Source organism: Salvelinus sp. IW2-2015, linkage group LG37 (assembly GCF_002910315.2).
Source record: "Salvelinus sp. IW2-2015 linkage group LG37, ASM291031v2, whole genome shotgun sequence".
In the NCBI taxonomy this organism is placed as follows: domain Eukaryota; kingdom Metazoa; phylum Chordata; class Actinopteri; order Salmoniformes; family Salmonidae; genus Salvelinus; species Salvelinus sp. IW2-2015.
In genome coordinates this window covers 6,195,789-6,211,913 of record NC_036876.1, presented here as the reverse complement: position 1 = coordinate 6,211,913, position 16,125 = coordinate 6,195,789, and the positions used below count along the sequence as shown (strand labels likewise).

The 16,125-nt window shown below is 41.6% G+C and overlaps 2 protein-coding genes across 4 annotated transcripts in view; one reads left to right on the top strand and one right to left on the bottom strand.

Moving 5' to 3' along the window:
- The window catches only part of slc16a13 (solute carrier family 16 member 13), a 38,175-nt gene extending 30,999 nt beyond the window's left edge, over positions 1-7,176 (top strand). For all 3 annotated transcript variants that reach the window (XM_070437968.1, XM_070437969.1, XM_023982286.3), the window contains exon 8: positions 2,421-7,176. In XM_070437968.1, coding sequence (XP_070294069.1) covers positions 2,421-2,761 — 341 coding nt within the window. In that variant the 3' untranslated portion in view covers positions 2,762-7,176. The remainder of the gene's footprint in view (positions 1-2,420) is intronic.
- Positions 7,177-12,942: 5,766 nt separating this feature from the next.
- The window catches only part of LOC111960175 (arf-GAP with coiled-coil, ANK repeat and PH domain-containing protein 2-like), a 26,514-nt gene continuing 23,331 nt past the window's right edge, over positions 12,943-16,125 (bottom strand). Inside the window, exons 16-18 of the mRNA XM_070437806.1 lie at positions 16,018-16,097; positions 15,881-15,927; positions 12,943-13,736 (exon numbers count right to left, since the gene is read on the bottom strand). Coding sequence (XP_070293907.1) covers positions 13,630-13,736; positions 15,881-15,927; positions 16,018-16,097 — 234 coding nt within the window. The 3' untranslated portion in view covers positions 12,943-13,629. The remainder of the gene's footprint in view (positions 13,737-15,880; positions 15,928-16,017; positions 16,098-16,125) is intronic.

The following is a 16,125-nucleotide window of genomic DNA, read 5'->3' as shown; positions in this document are numbered from 1 at the left end:
AAAATCGGTGTCCAAAAATACCGATTTCCGATTGTTATGAAAACTTGAAATCGGCCCTAATTAATCGGCCATTCCGATTAATCGGTCGACCTCTAATTCAGAGTTAAGATCCATTACCAGACAACTTGACACAACTTTGGGAAGCATTGGYGTCAACWTGGGCCAACATCCCTGTGGAACGCTTTCGACACCTTGTAGAGTCCCAGGCCTTACGAATTGAGGCTGTTCTGAGGGCAAAAGGGGGTGCAACTCAATATTAGGAAGGTGTTCTTAATGTTTAGTGTACTCTTGACACTTAAAAATGTCAACTAGTCAACAGCGGGTCAAATCAGTTGATGATTAGCTAACCATGTTAAACCTTTGGCCTACCTGTTGGATATCCATACAGTCCAAGTGCTTTATTGCGCTCACTCTCTGGCCATTTGACCTCCCACACACTTTCTCCATCCCCCACCTCCCCTCTAGGTTACGTTCGGTTATGTTCTYATGCTCTCTGTCTGTCTTGGTCTCTCACTCTCTCTCTCTCTCAACTCAATTTAAAGGGTTTTATTGGCATGGGAAACATATGCAAAATTAACATAAAATAAATCAAAACAAGAGCAACAATGCATATATTGAACTGATTTGCAGTTAAAGAAAATGTCATTTTAGTCTGTTCCACTCAACATGTTGATAAGCTTGCCAAAGCAAGTGAAATAGATAATTAACCAAAGTGAAATTAACTAGTTCCAAAGGAATAGAGACATATCAAATGTCATATTATGGCTATATACAGTGTTTTAATGATGTGTAAAATAGTTRAAGTACTAAAGGGAAAATAAATAAACATAAATATTGGTTGTATTTATAATGGTGTTTGTTCTTCACTGGTTGCCATTTTCTTGTGGCAACTGGTCACAAATCGTGCTGCTGTGATGACACACTGTGGTATTTCACCCAATCGATATGGGAGTTTATCCAAATTGTTTTCGAATTCTTTGTGGGTCTGTGTAATCTGAGGGAAATATGTGTCTCTAATATGGTCATACATTTGGCTGGAGGTTAGGAAGTGCAGCTCAGTTTTCACCTCATTTTGTGGGCAGTGTGCATATAGCCTGTCTTCTCTTGAGTCAGTTCTGCCTACGGCGGCCTTTCTCAATAGCAAGGGTATGCTCACTGAGACTGTACATAGTCAAAGCTTTTTAMAATTTTGGGTCAGTCACAGTGGTCAGGTATTCTGCCACTGTGTACTCTCTGTTTAGGGCCAAATAGCATTCTAGTTTGCTCAGTAATTATCTTTTTGTTTTCTCATGATTTGGCTGGGTCTAATTGTGTTGCTGTCCTGGAGCTCTGTGGGGTTTGTGTTTGCTGTCCTGGAGCTCTGTGGGGTCTGTGTTTGCTGTCCTGGAGCTCTGTGGGGTTTGTGTTTGCTGTCCTGGAGCTCTGTGGGGTCTGTGTTTGTGAACAGAGCCCCAGGACCGACTCTTCTCCAGGTTCATCTTTCTCTAGGTGATGGCTTTGTTATGGAATGTTTGGGAATCGCTTCCTTTTAGGTAGTTGTAGAATTTAACGGCTCTTTTCTGGATTGTGATAATTAGCGGGTACCCTGCATGTATTATTTGGTGTTTTACGTTGTACACAGATTATATTTTTGCATGCAGAGTCTCAATTTGGTGTTTGTCCCATTTTGTGAGTTCTTGGTTGGTGAGTGGACCCCAGACCTCACAACCATAAAGGACAATGTGTTCTATAACTGATTCAAGTATTTTTAGCCAGATCCTAGTTGGTATGTTGAATTTTATGTTCCTTTTGATGGCGTAGAAGGCCCTTCTTGCCTTGTCTCTCAGATCGTTCACAGCTTTGTGGAACTGCCAAGTTTACACCTTCACTTTTACTGTGAAACATTTTTTTCTAGGAAGTTGTCTAAAAGGGATTGAATTTGTTGTTGCCTAATTGTTTTTTGGTAGGTTTCCACACTATTTTCATTCCATCTATAGCATTTCTTAATATTATTCAGTTCTTTTGGCTTTGATGCCTCATGATTGCCTCTGTTCAAGTAGATTGATTTTGTTGTGATCTGATGGGGGTGTCAGTGGGCTGACTGTGAACGCTCTGAGAGACTTTGGGTTGAGATCAGCGATAAAGTAGTCCGCGGTACTACTGCCAAGAGATGAGCTATAGGTGTACCTACCGTAGGAGTCTCCTCAAAGCCTACCATTGACTCTGTATTTTCTCTCACACTTTTCGCATTCCCTTTCTCCTTTTCCCTATCTGTGACCATCTGTAGTCTCCTAACACTCTCTCACCCCCTCTTTCCTTCCCTTTCCCATATGCCGCTCCTTTTCTCTCTTCCAATGGTTGCCTCTCTCTCCCTCTCCACCCCCCCCCCCCTCTTTCTTACTCTTCTGGTTTTCTCTAATACATTTTCTCTCGCTCTGCAGGTTTGCTGAAGGACCTGACAGGCAGTTACACGGCCTCCTTCCTGGTCGCTGGTGGTTTCCTTCTGCTGGGTACCATGGTAATGACCACTTTGCCTCACTTCTTCTCCTGCACCGACCAGCGCCCTCTCCAGAGACACGCCCGCAACCATAACAACAAGCAGCAGAACCAGCAGAGCCCCGAGTCTGGCCTCATGACCAACTCCATATCAGAGAAACTCAACCACATAGATACCATACCGTACTCTCAACCGCAACTGGACCACAACAGCCTCCAGCCGGAACCAGAGTTGTACATGCCTTTAAACCGAAGCAGGACCGATGATGCCACTACTAAATGCTGATTGGTTGCGCGACGTTAACAACCAAACCTTACTTAGCCAATAGGGCGGCTGAATGCCTAGTTTCTCAGTGKAGTTTCCCCATTGGTCTGGGGACTACATGGTTAAGGTGCACGAGTGCTACAGGTTTATATTCCGAAGTCGTGTACATTTGTGGAGGAGGAAGACACAGACAGCAAGGCAAAAATAGAAATGGGTAGTGTGGGATGTCTACCGTACACATCCAACCCAGTCAGTGGGTTCATCAGACACAGTATAYCGTGTTACATATGACTTGGCAGTGTTATGACCATGGCATTTCACACGCATAGCTTCTAACCAGAGGAGGCTGGTGGGAGGACCTATAGGAGGACGGGCTCATTGTAATGGCTGGAATGGAATCAATGGAACGGTATCAAACACAGCAACAATATGGAAACTCTGCTCCATTGACTCCATTCCAGTCATTACAACGAGCCCTTCCTCCTATAGCTTCTCCACTGCTCCATATGTCATCATGACTTTCAGAATTTGCTCATGTGAAGTCTTATTTAGTTTTCTAGCTGCAGAGAAAAGGTCAACATGGTGGGTGGCATCCAGTATAAGAAGTCCTCAGGCAACTCAGCTAGCTATACATCACAKACCATATCATGTGACAGACTAGTTCATGGCATATGTCCAACATTTTTTACCCTTCTCTCTCTCCATCCAAACAGGGCCTAGGGGTAGCCCACAGTAGGCTAGCATATCACTGCAGGATCAATGTAGGTGTACTCACAAGATCAACCACAGCTGGATGGCAGAATGTTTATTTTGTAAGGAACTTCTAAAAGCTAAACAAGTGACCGTTCACACCAGGGCCACCATTAGCATTCAATGTCTTCAATGAGAAAGGCRTCTGATTTGTTATTTTAAACTCTATCTCTACCCATACTAAATRGGGAGAGGAGAATCTGGTTTGAGTTATTTCCCCCACCCAACTCTCTGACTTGTCTAATCTAGTAGGCTATGCGTGAGTAAGATTAAGTAACACTAATCCGTTTTCTTTGAATCATTCTCTGGAATGATATATTCACATGACAGTCATTTGGTGTTCGATGTCAAAAAATAGATGATTGTTCTATGTGTTTACTTGTCTGACCCCTGGTATTATTCAACTAACTCCAGGCCACAGTCCCACAGTCAGGCTGCTATGAGGATATGAAGAGTTTCATTCTAAAACGCTATATATCCATTTTCAGAAATGTTTGTAAATTAGCTTTTGTAGTTTAAGGAACTTGTTAAAGAGATTGGTGTGTTTTTTCACTGTCTAATCACGCCACGGGGTTGTTCAATGACAGACATGTCATTGTTTGGAATCTATTACTTGATGGTTTCATTTCAGAGAGATAAATAATCATGTTTTGTTGCAAAACGCTATATATCCGCCTCACTCTCAGGAATAACTAGTACTGCTAGGTTTAACACGGTCAAATGTAATAAATAACGAATTTTTTTCATAAAGAACTGCACAAATGATACATTTGTTACATCAATATAATTTTAAAAAATCAATATAGTAATATGAGATCTGTAGGCTGTAAAATATGTACATTTGACATTTCAGTCATTTAGCAGATGCTCTTATCCAGAGCGACTTACAGTTCGTGCGTTCATCTTAAGATAGTTAGTTGAGACAATCACATATCACAGTCAAATATACACAATTCCAGCTAAACAATGGATATATAGAGTTTTGCAAATAAATAAATAAAATAAACACATCTAAAAATCTATGAATTAAAAGTTGGAAAACAGTCATATTTTACACTCATGAAGATACCCATAAGAAATCATTTCTGRTGAAAAAACGTGGGAAAATGGGYRGATATAGCATTTTTGGAACAAAAATCTTCATATAGACTGTCTATTCCTCATGTACAATAATATTATACAATCATATATTTTGGACTAAACACCAAATGAACTCCAAAAGATTGAGCTTAGTGTAGATAGAAGCACAGCCTCAATTTGTTGGGGCATGGACTCTACAAGGTGTCGAAAGCATTCCACAGGGATGCTGGTCCATGTTGACTCCAATGCTTCCCACAGTTGTGTCAGGTTGGCTGGATGTCCTTTGGGTGGTGGACAAGGGATCATAGCTTTCAGTCTACATCTTGAAAAGAGCAGGTGTTCTTAACGTTTTATATACTCAGTGTACATCTAGACTTCCAAGTTTTTGAGAAGATCATCAAAAGACGAGGTGTTTTCCCAAAGCAAGTATGGAATAGGCTACCTACTGACATGTAGTCACTCACTGACTCACTCACTCACTATGGAATAGGCTACCTACTGACATGTAGTCACTCATTGGCAGTCTGCTCTCCTAGTTTCCTGAACTTTCTCAGTTCAGTCAATCAACGCAATCTTCTGTTGACTGATTATCAAGTGCTGTTTAAATTGTATGTAGTTACTCTCATGTACATTTCTCTTGTTCATAATTTATTTCCATGTTTTTTCATTCTTTTTTGCAAGGTGAGGGCTAGACAATTTTGCCCCTGACCCAAATCTGTTCGTGCTGTCTTGCAACTCCTCTGGTCATTGTCCCGCCGAACAATTTGATAGATCTGGGACCAGGCTAAGACAATCATGATCTGGATTTGGTTGGCAGAGCACTTCTAGGTAATCTAATTGGTCAGTTGATACTTTTGTCAGTAACTATGTTTACATGCACACCAGAGGAGGCTGGTGGGAAGAGCTATAGGAGTATGGGCTCGTTGTAATGGCTGGAATGGAATGGTATCAGACATGGAAACCACGTTTGACTCCATTCCATTTATACCATTCCAGCCATTACAACGAGTYRTTCTCCTATAGCTCCTTCCACCAGCCACCACTGATGCACACAGTATTCCRGATAATAGCTCATATCCCATTTAAGGTCTTGTTCAGGATATGCTGTTTACATGCAATTTTGCTATCCCGCTTATAAGTATTTCTGTATCCATGAATAAACAAAATATTCCTAATTTGCCCAGGGATGGCAGGATGATTTTTTGACGGGATGAGGGGGACTATTTTGATATTTTTCGGCTTATAATTTTCGACATTAACTAGGCTTTTTGTTAGTCAACTTGTCTATAACTAGATACATGCAGCTTCTCTTCTGTCATTACTTGGTGTTGGTGCTCTAGAATACTAAATTAAGCCTTCGACACCAGAAGGTCGGGGTGGCAGCGTAGCCTAGTGGACTAGTAACCAAAAGTGTTGGACTAGTAACCAAAAGGTTGCAAGTTCAAATCCCTGAGCTGACAAGGTATAAATCTGTCGTTCTGCCCCTGAACAAGACAGTTAACCCACTGTTCCTAGACAGTCATTGAAAATAAGAATTTGTTCTTTGCTGACTTGCTAAATAAAGGTAAAAAAATTAAAATATATATCATTAAATACACAACACGTAATGAGGGAATGAAAACCAGGTGTGTGGGAAAACAAGACAAAACAAATGGAAAAGGAAAAATGGACCGGTGACGTCGATCGCCTGAACAAGGAGAGGAACCGACTTCGGCAGAAGTCGTGACATCCCGTTTGCAACAAACATGCATCATGTTTGTAATACTGCAAAAAATGTGGCAAAGCAGTTCACTTTTTGTCCTGAATGTGTTACGTTACTGAGTATCACTCTCCATATATTCAAGCATAGTGGTGGCTGCATCATGTAATGTAAGGATAAAAAGTAAACAGAATGTTCCTGAGTGGGAATGAATACATCAACAATTTTGTTGACATCAGTAAAGTTTTGTCTTCCATTTCTGCTTCTCTTGAGGGACCTTGGAGATTACCCAYTCAGGAACCCTCACTGTCTTCTTGGTAAGCAACTCCAGTGTAGATTTGGCCTTGTGTTTTATTGTCCTGCTGAAAGGTGAATTCATCTCCCAGTGTCTGGCGGAAAGCAGACTGAATCAGGTTTCCTCTAGGATTTTGCCTGTGCTTAGCTCCATTCTGTTTACTTTTTATCCTGAAAAACTCCCCAGTTYTTAACGATTACAACCATACACATTACACTTTGCTTTCAGGACAAAAAGTGAACTGCTTTGCCACATYTTTTGCAGTATTACAAACATGATGCATGTTTGTTGCAAACAGGATGTCACGACTTCTGCCGAAGTCGGTTCCTCTCCTTGTTCGGGCGATGTTCGGCGGTCGACGTCACCGGTCTTCTAGCCATCGCCGATCCATTTTTCATTTTCCATTTGTTTTGTCTTGTTTTCCCACACACCTGGTTTTCATTCCCTCATTACGTGTTGTGTATTTAACCCTTTGTTCCCCCCCATGTCTTTGTGTGGAATTGTTTTTTGTAAGTGCTTGTGCACATTGTTGTCTGGTGCGCGATGGGTTTTGTACTTTTTTATTCTGGATACCGGTGGTTTTGAATATTAAACTGCTCTGGTTATTACCCAGTTCTGCTCTCCTACGTCTGACTTCCCTGCCACCAGTTACGCACCCCTTACACAGGATGCATGTTTTGGAATATTTTCATTCTGTACAGGCTTCCTTCTTTTCACTCTGTCATTTATATTAGTATTGTGGAGTAACTACAATGTAGTTGATTCATCCTCMGTTTTCTCCTATCACAGCCATTAAACTCTGTAACTGTTATAAAGTCACCATTGGCCTCATGGTGAAATCCCTGAGCGGTTTCCTTCCTCTCCGGCAACTGAGTTAGGAACGACGCCTGTATTTTTGCAGTGACTGGGTGTATTGATACATCATCCAAAGTGTAATTAATAACCATGCTCAAAGGGATATTCAATGTCTGCTTTTTTATATATTTTTACCCATCTGCCAATATGTGCCCTTCTTTGCAAGGCATTAGAAAACCTCCATCGTCTTTGTGGTTGAATTTGTTTGAAATTCACTGCTYGACTGAGGGACCTTACAGATAATTGTATGTGTGGGGTACAGAGATGAGGTAGTCATTCAAAAATAATGTTAAACACTATTCTTGCACACAGAGTGAGTCCATGCAACTTCTTTTTTTTACATTTTTACTCCTAAACTTATTTAGACTTGCCATAAAAAAAAAACATAATTCCACTTTGACATTATGGGGTATTGTGTGTAGGCCAGTGACAAAATAATCTCAATTCAATCCATTTTAAATTCAGGTTTTAACAGAACAAAATGTGGAAAAAGTCAAGGGATGTGAATACTTTCYGAAGGCACTGTAAAGTGTCTTAATAGGACGTTGGGCCACCACGACGCCAGAACAGTTTCAATGCGCCTTCGAATAGATTCTACAACTTTTKGGAACTCTATTGGAGRGATGCGACAACATTCTTCCATGAGAAATTCCATCATTTGGCGTTATGTTGGTGGAAAACGTTGTCTCAGGCGGCGCTCCAGAATCTCCCATAAATGTTCAATTCGGTTGAGATTGGTGACACACACCATTTAAAAAACCCATGCTCCTTTGAGACCCCTCTTTCAAAGTCATTGCGATCTCTTCTAGCCATGGTAGCCAAAACAACGGGCAACTGGGAATTTGTATATATGACCCTAAGCATGATGGGATGTTAATTGATTAATTAACTCAGGAACCACACCTGTGTGGAAGCACCTGCTTTCAATATACCMTGTATMCCTCATTTACTCAAGTGTTTCCTTTATTTTGGCAGTTACCGATAGATAGATCAACTAATTTCACCTAGAATAGGAGTAGCCTATCAGTAACCACAGCTTCCCACGAAAGGTGGATGCATAATCATCATATAATTATTACTCTCCTTATTTTCTAGAGAAATGTGTATATATGTAACCTGTGTCACTGAGCTGCTTTGCTTCCTCCACTGTCTCTGTCCCCATACTGGGCTCGAACCAGGGGTCCGTTGATTGTGAACACGCGTGAAGCCTTACCAATCTGAAAAATTCTGTTAAACCCAAACCACCTGGTGGGAACTTTCTAGAAACCAAAAACTTGCTGAGAACATGGTCTAACAAAGTCAGAAAACAGAACATCCTGAACCTTCTTCACAAAGACTTTATGAGCTGCTATCACCAAAATAAGGACATCATAAAGAAACCAGTTAGCCATTGAACTAAAGCTAAACTACCACAAGTGTCTTTCCCTTGACCTTTCACAGGGGCAAAAGGGTAATGGTTCCCRGGGCTAGCATTACGTTTCTAGCTCGTTAGTACTGGAGCAGGGCATCACCCTGACCACAACCTCAGGACAGACTGTACACTTTGGCATGTGAGCCTAAATTGCTAAATATTTTGTGGGAACTTGGTATTAAATGTAGTATGGTGGTTAGAAAACAGTATKAACGTAAACCTTTGCATGTGTGCCTTAATTCTCCACGTCTGAGAGGTTAAAACCAAGCCCTCTCCCCTAGAGACAGAGGCGTATACTTCCAATGCATCTGTAAGTCTGGAACTAACAAAGCACAACAAAACAAAATCAACATACAAATGTCTTGTTCCATATACATTCTCCAAAGAGCAAGGACCCCAAATKACATAATAGGTTAAAAAGTATGCACAATATAGTGTGTATAATTCAGAGCTGTTGTATCAGAATTATTGTACACACAAACTAAACCTACCTATACCTCTGGATAAATATAATATGCTTATAGGGCTGTACAGTCTCAGAATTTGAGTTGAAATGTGTCATTTTCTGACACAGTTCGACAGGTATGTTTGGTAAATGGATAAGGAGCCAGCGTTAGTTTGTACTCTACGGTATTGCTCCACAGCTGCTGTCTCAGTAATGCTTCACAGACAGTTGGGTACCTCCCAGACAGTTGCATTGGTGACCTGCCAATAGGTCAAAGGTAGACCTCTTGAMATTCTGCAAGTCACCTAATATATTCTCTGATTTTCACCATGTCAAACGAATTTCATAATGCTTRTATCTAAACCAATGTAGATCATTTTAAGATTGTGCTATACATCAGTTGGGGGTCTCTATAAGCTTCAATATGAGGTCCTAAACCTAGCATGAAAGTGCATCCTTGTAGCTGTGTTGGCAAATATAGTCAAAATGTTTGCCTTGGGCTAAGTTGAGCCAATGGCCGTGGGGTTAGTTGAGACTAGAGTTGCAAATATATATTTTATATGTCCTACATAATTTTTTGTTAACTAGCTAAAACCCACATGGTAGCAAAAACTAACTAGCATTAAAAAAAAATAACTAGCATTAAACTAGCACTAAATAGTAGTCTACAGCAAAGTGTGTTTAAATCATAAAAATAAAAAAAATCTTACAAATGAATTGTTTAATCTAACAGCTTAACTATTTATCTGTACATGGAATTGTATTTTATTTTTATTTTTTTACAATTGTTTTCCTAATCTTTATAGAAAAATGCCACGGGCACTATCTGATGTGTGGAKACATTTCACTGCAGCTAATGTAGAAGGAAAAGCTGCATACATTTGCAAATACTGTGTCCAAATCATATGTGAAGAATGCAACAAAGATGCAGMATCATCTGGCCAAGTGCATAAAGTTCCCTCAGYGCTCACAACAAGCAASCTCTGACGAAAGTCCCTACTTCTATTTGAGGTGAAAATGATGAATCAGACACCTTATCGATAGCAGCAGCTCACGGTCCTCCTGGAATCTGAAGTTTTTTTGACTCAATGGAGGAACGTAGTCAGAGAAATGCTGATGAATGTCTTGCTTGAGCTGTGTATGCAACTGGTTCACCTCTGATGTTCACAGGCATTGTGTATTGGAAGAGATTTCTGAATGTTCTTCGCCCAGCATATACCCCTCCAACCAGACATGCTTTATCTACTCATTAGCTGGATGCAAAGTTCAACAGAGTTCAAGTGAAGGTCAAACAAATCATAGAGAAAGCAGGCTGTATTGCAATCATCTCTAATGGGTGGTCGATTGTTTGTGGGCAAGGAATAATTAACTACATCATCGACACCCCTCAACCAGTATTCTACAAGAGCACAGACACAAGGGACAACATACACACCGGTCTCTACATTGCAGATGAGCTGAAGGCAGTCATCAATGACCTTGGATCACAGAAGTTATTTGCACTGGTGACAGACAATGTTGCGAACATGAAGGCTGCTTGGTCTAAAGTGGAGGAGTCCTACCCTCATGTCACACCCATTGGCTGTGACATTACCTAACCATTCATGCATTGAAKCTGCTCCTCAAGGACATCATGGCACTGAAAACAATGGATACACTCTACAAGAGAGSCAAGGAAATGGTTAGGTATGTGAAGGGTCATCAAGTTATAGCAGCAATCTACCTCACCAAGCAAAGTGAGAAGAATAAGAGCACCACATGGAAGCTGCCCAGAAACATCCGTTGGGGTGGTGTTGTCATGATGTTTGACAGTCTCCTGGAGGGGAAGGARTCTCTCCAAGAAATGGCCATTTCACAGTCTGACGATATGGACAACTCATCAAGAGGATCCTCCGGGATGATGTATTTTGGGAGAGAGTGGTAAGCAGCCTGAAACATATAGCAGTAGCCATTGCACGGATTGAAGGAGACAATGCCATCCTGTCTGATGTTCAGACTCTGCTTGCAGATGTAAGAGAAGAAATCCATACTGCCCTGCCCACTTCACTGTTGCTCCAAGCAGAGGAAACTGCAGWTCTGAAAYACATMAAAAAGCGTGAAGACTTCTGCCTGAAGYCCATACACGCCGCAGCGTACATGTTGGGCCCCCAAGTATGCTGGCAAGAGCATCCTGTCTGGTGCACAGATCAACAAGACCTATGGTGTCATCACTACTGCGTCTCGCCACCTTGGTCTGGATGAGGGCAAGGTTCTTGGCAGTCTGGCAAAGTACCCTTCTAAGCAAGGGCTTTGGGATGGAGATGCAATATGGCAGTGGTGCCAACATATCTCATCAGCCACCTGGTGGAAGGGACTTTGTGGATTTGAGGCTCTTTCCTCTGTTGCCTCCATCATCCTCCAAATCCCACCAACATCAGCTGCCTCAGAGCGCAGCTGGTGCTTGTTTGGGAACACACACACCAAAGCACACAACAGGCTGACCAATACAAGGGTTGAAAAATTGGTGGCCATACGGGCAAATTTGAGGCTTTTTGAGCCTGACAACGAGCCATCCTCAACAAGGTTGGAAAGTGACAGYRAAGATGAGGCCTCAGTCTGATGTTCAAGAGGTGGACATTGAGGAGGTCCAGGGAGAAGACATGGAAGCCTGAGAGGAAGACAACCAAAGCTTTASTTTCTAGACTATCATTTTACAGATGTATGTTRAAAACGTTTWTRGGAGATGCGATGGATCATTGGGGATCATTCAATATTCCCTTTCTTTTGTTGTTCAGTGAAATCMTCCCATGTGAAGAGTCAACTCATTTMATTAAAAGTTACATTTGTAACTACATTTTCTTTCTCTATTGGAAGGATTTAATAATTTGAAATGATATCTACTTATGATAAAGTAAAAGGTTTATGTTTGTCTSCTTATGATATGGTAAATATATCCAATGCAAAAAAACATCTACATTTAAATGGTATTAATATTAATTCCCATATTTTCCTATTAATTTCCACGGAAAGTTTCCACCTCTGAATATTCCCCAAAATGTGCAACCCTAGTTKAGACTATGGCAATGGGGTTAGTTGAGCAAAATGAAGTGTTTTCTTCCCAGGCGTAATGCAAGGCACTATCACTAAGATAGAAGGTAACAAAAGGCATGTTTGGTAAATGGATAAGGATCCCAGCGTTAGTTTGTACTCTCTACAGTATTGCGCCGCAGCTGCTGTCTCAGTAATGCTTCACAGACAGTTGACATTGGTGAYTTGCCAATAGGTCAAAGGTAGACCTGTTGACATTCTGCAAGTCACCTTATAAAGTCTCTTCAGCCATTTTGAAAGAACTGTTTCAGGTAAGCTGTTTGGAGAGAAAAAAATCGAGACAAACAGGACTTTATGTGCCTACAGGTTCCTCTTCAATCAACAGTACCCCCCTATCCAGTAGACTTATGTGTATGGCACAACTACATTTGTTCTGTTTTTTATGCTCGTTTAATAAAAAGTGTTTATTTTCTCCTCAATATTGTTAACTGTTGTTCAGAGGTTACTGCAATGACATGGTGTTGCCACCTAGTGGATATAGATCGTCAATACCCCTGTGGTTAGGAACCGTATGGTCGAGAAGACCAATAATCCAACTATTGACATAAATGCGTGTCTGGATGAGGGATGAATCACTGAATTGAACACAATACATTTTAATGATATATGAGTGGTTGCTACACATTTCTGGAGGATGCAGTGAATTAAATGTGTTTTACTGCTTGATAATTGGGTATATTAAATGAWCTCTGGTATTTTAATCGTCCGTACGAAATACAGCTCTGGTACCTCAGGCAGCCAATACAAAAGAAAAAAGAARCACATCACATYAGAAATGATGAMGTACAAGAGCACATACAACAATCTGACCCTTTGCTCTCTCATTTTGTTTTGTCACATTGTACAGTACATTGAGAAGGCTCAATCAGAATTCATACAAAACAACAACAAAAGGCAACTTTYTTTGTTCCAGTTCTGGGAAACCTAGTTGTAGCCGAGTCAACAAGACGAGATTAGGACGGATGGCCCCCAAGACTACGGGAAAGCAAATTAAATTATGAAATGAATCATTTAAAATGGGACGTTTTTAACATTATTAGGCTGTACATCTTGTTCTCTCCTACAACCACATATAGCCATTTAGCCTGAGTGTTCGCCTCTGGCAGCCAAACACAAAGATATTACTGTTGGGACTGGAGGCTCTACTAGGAGTAATGACCAGCTGAGCTACGACCTAACGCAGAGCAGATGGCCAGCAAATGTGTGCGTGTGTGTGTGTAAGACAAGGAAAACAACAGTATGTAAAAGAAACAGCAGTTGGTGTAGGTCAAGTCTTAAAATCTGTGCTGCGCCGTTTGAGCTTCTCTGGGTTGTTAGAGGCCATGTGAGAGAAGTCCCTGAAGATGTCCTGGTACGTTTCATCACCTGAGGAAAACAAGACATGAGAAGAACATGAACATTTTACGTTCACAAAATGGCTGTACATTTCTGTCCTCAAACGCCCCCTTTTCTCTCCCTCAATTTATCCACATTACTACTATAAGCAGACACGCACGCACACGCCGTTTACCTGTAGCACTGTTAAGCAGGGGCATCAGGGGACACACTGTGCAAGCAGTGCAGAACAGGCGGTCGCCTCATTGGACAAACACAAAGGCTCACAYGACAACAATGAAAAAGCAGTGCACATCAGAGACTGGCAGACAAGTTGAGCATCTCGGAGCACATGACATGGGAATCACAGCACTGCTCCTCCAGAGACAGACAGATCATTTGAGTTAGGCCTATTTCCTGGTTTGAAATATCCTATTTGAAACTGTGAAATATTGTGTCAGTACTRGAGTAAGTAACTTTGACTTGGCTGACAGTTTGGCCATGTGGCAATGGATGGTACACTTTCTCATACAACTCAGCACAGTAAGGTTGAATCTGTCCACAGTGAGTCCGCTGTTCCCTTTCCAGCCCAAATCTGTTGCACCGGCTGGGCTCACTGGCTAGGGTTTAGACCAGTGGTTCACAAATGTTTAAGCATTGTTCATTGTGGATTGTCCTAACAGCAGCCTAAGACCGGCCACAACACAACCCACTAATGGACCAGGAGCCGTTTGGAAAACACTCAACTTCAAATGGACAGAGTGGCTCATTCCTGTCTATACAGCTTCATGTTCTCAGTATCATTGGTGTTATTGTCGAGCAAAAGCCACGCTAAACAGTGGCAGCGTGTGTACACATTGAAACAGGTTGAACACAACAATAACCGCTTAGGTGTGACAAACGAGGAACTGGTTTGAAAAGGTTCAAATCAGCCCGGGGAAAGGGAAAACACAGTGTAATGGGAAAACCCTCAAGTGAAAAWAAGCATTTGGTGTTGGACTGAGCTTATGACAATGACATACAGCAGACTAAATTAGACTACGCAAGGTGCATAAMATGTACATGAAGAGACATATACGGTACATCAACTGCACCCAAACAATCTGATTCCTGCTTTTTCAGGCAGCATACTGTGTAATCATACAATACATGCATACATACATACATACGACCACAGAGAGCTGTACACTATAATACATATAAGTATAAATCAGTGGAGGCTGGTGAGAGGAGCTATAGGAGGAYGGGCTCATTGTAATGGCTGGAATGGAATTTTGGAACGGTATCAAACATACGGAAACCTCGTTTCACTCTGTTCCATTGATTCCATTCCAGCCATTACAATGAGTCCGTCCTCCTCTAGCTCCTCCCACCAGCCTCCACTGGTATAAATAGATGTTAAACATGGCCATTGCTCAGTGTTATCATACGGTGATCTACATAGAGCCAACATGGGCTGTAAAGTGCAGGACGGCTGACCTTGCGTTCATTCACTGTACATCGAAGTGCAACGTGGACTCACTCGTGGGTGGACATACATGTCATTACATCAACACTCTTTAAAACATCCTCTTCTTCTACAGTATGTCCTCTCTTTTCCCTTTAGTATTATATATCCAAAATGGTCACCTCTTCCCACAGAAAGACTACAGTATAGAAGCTGCTTGTTCATACATTTACCCTGTATTCTAGTTATCCTTCTAATCAAACTTCATTAAGTTTACTCCCTCTACTGAGGTACAGCAAATCGTCCATAGCCAGTAACAATTCTCAGTTTCAGGAACCTTCCACATAYACGTTCCGAAGAACGTTCCCCTAACCACTTTGTCAAAATTGTATTCTGAGAATGTTCTTTCTGAAAACACTCTTAGAAGGGTCTAGCAACGATTCCAGAAAATCTATCAGAACATATCATGCTTGACTTTAAACGTTCTAACAATGTTTCAGAGTTCAGAGAACAAACTCAACTTGAATGTTACTGTCTAGTCCCAATTTATTGGGGTTCTGTAGCGCCATGACTAGCAGTACCCTTGCTGCTCTGTTCTCTCCATATTTACGCATCAAGTCCCCTCTCTCTACTCATTCTGCCCCCCCCCAGTGCCATCCACTCAGTTGGTTCTTCAAGGCCTGAAGTCCCTTCCTGGTTTGGCTATCCCACTCCCTGTCCCGCACTCCCTGTCCCATTGAGGACTGGTTGGCAAAGGCTCCGTCCATCTCCCGCATCTCTTGTTCAATCTTGGCGATTCGCAGCCTGTCTGGGGATAGTAGAAGGATGGTGAGGAAAATCTGCTGTATCAATATCAATCATTCGTTCTAGTGCAACAATCAACTAATACCTCACAGGGTGACGATGTCAGCATGGTTCTCCCACGGCAATGGTGATGGGGTCTTTCTGGTGTGGTTGGCGTTGTAGTCCGCCCCCTCTCAGGAAGACACACAGCCGGGAGCT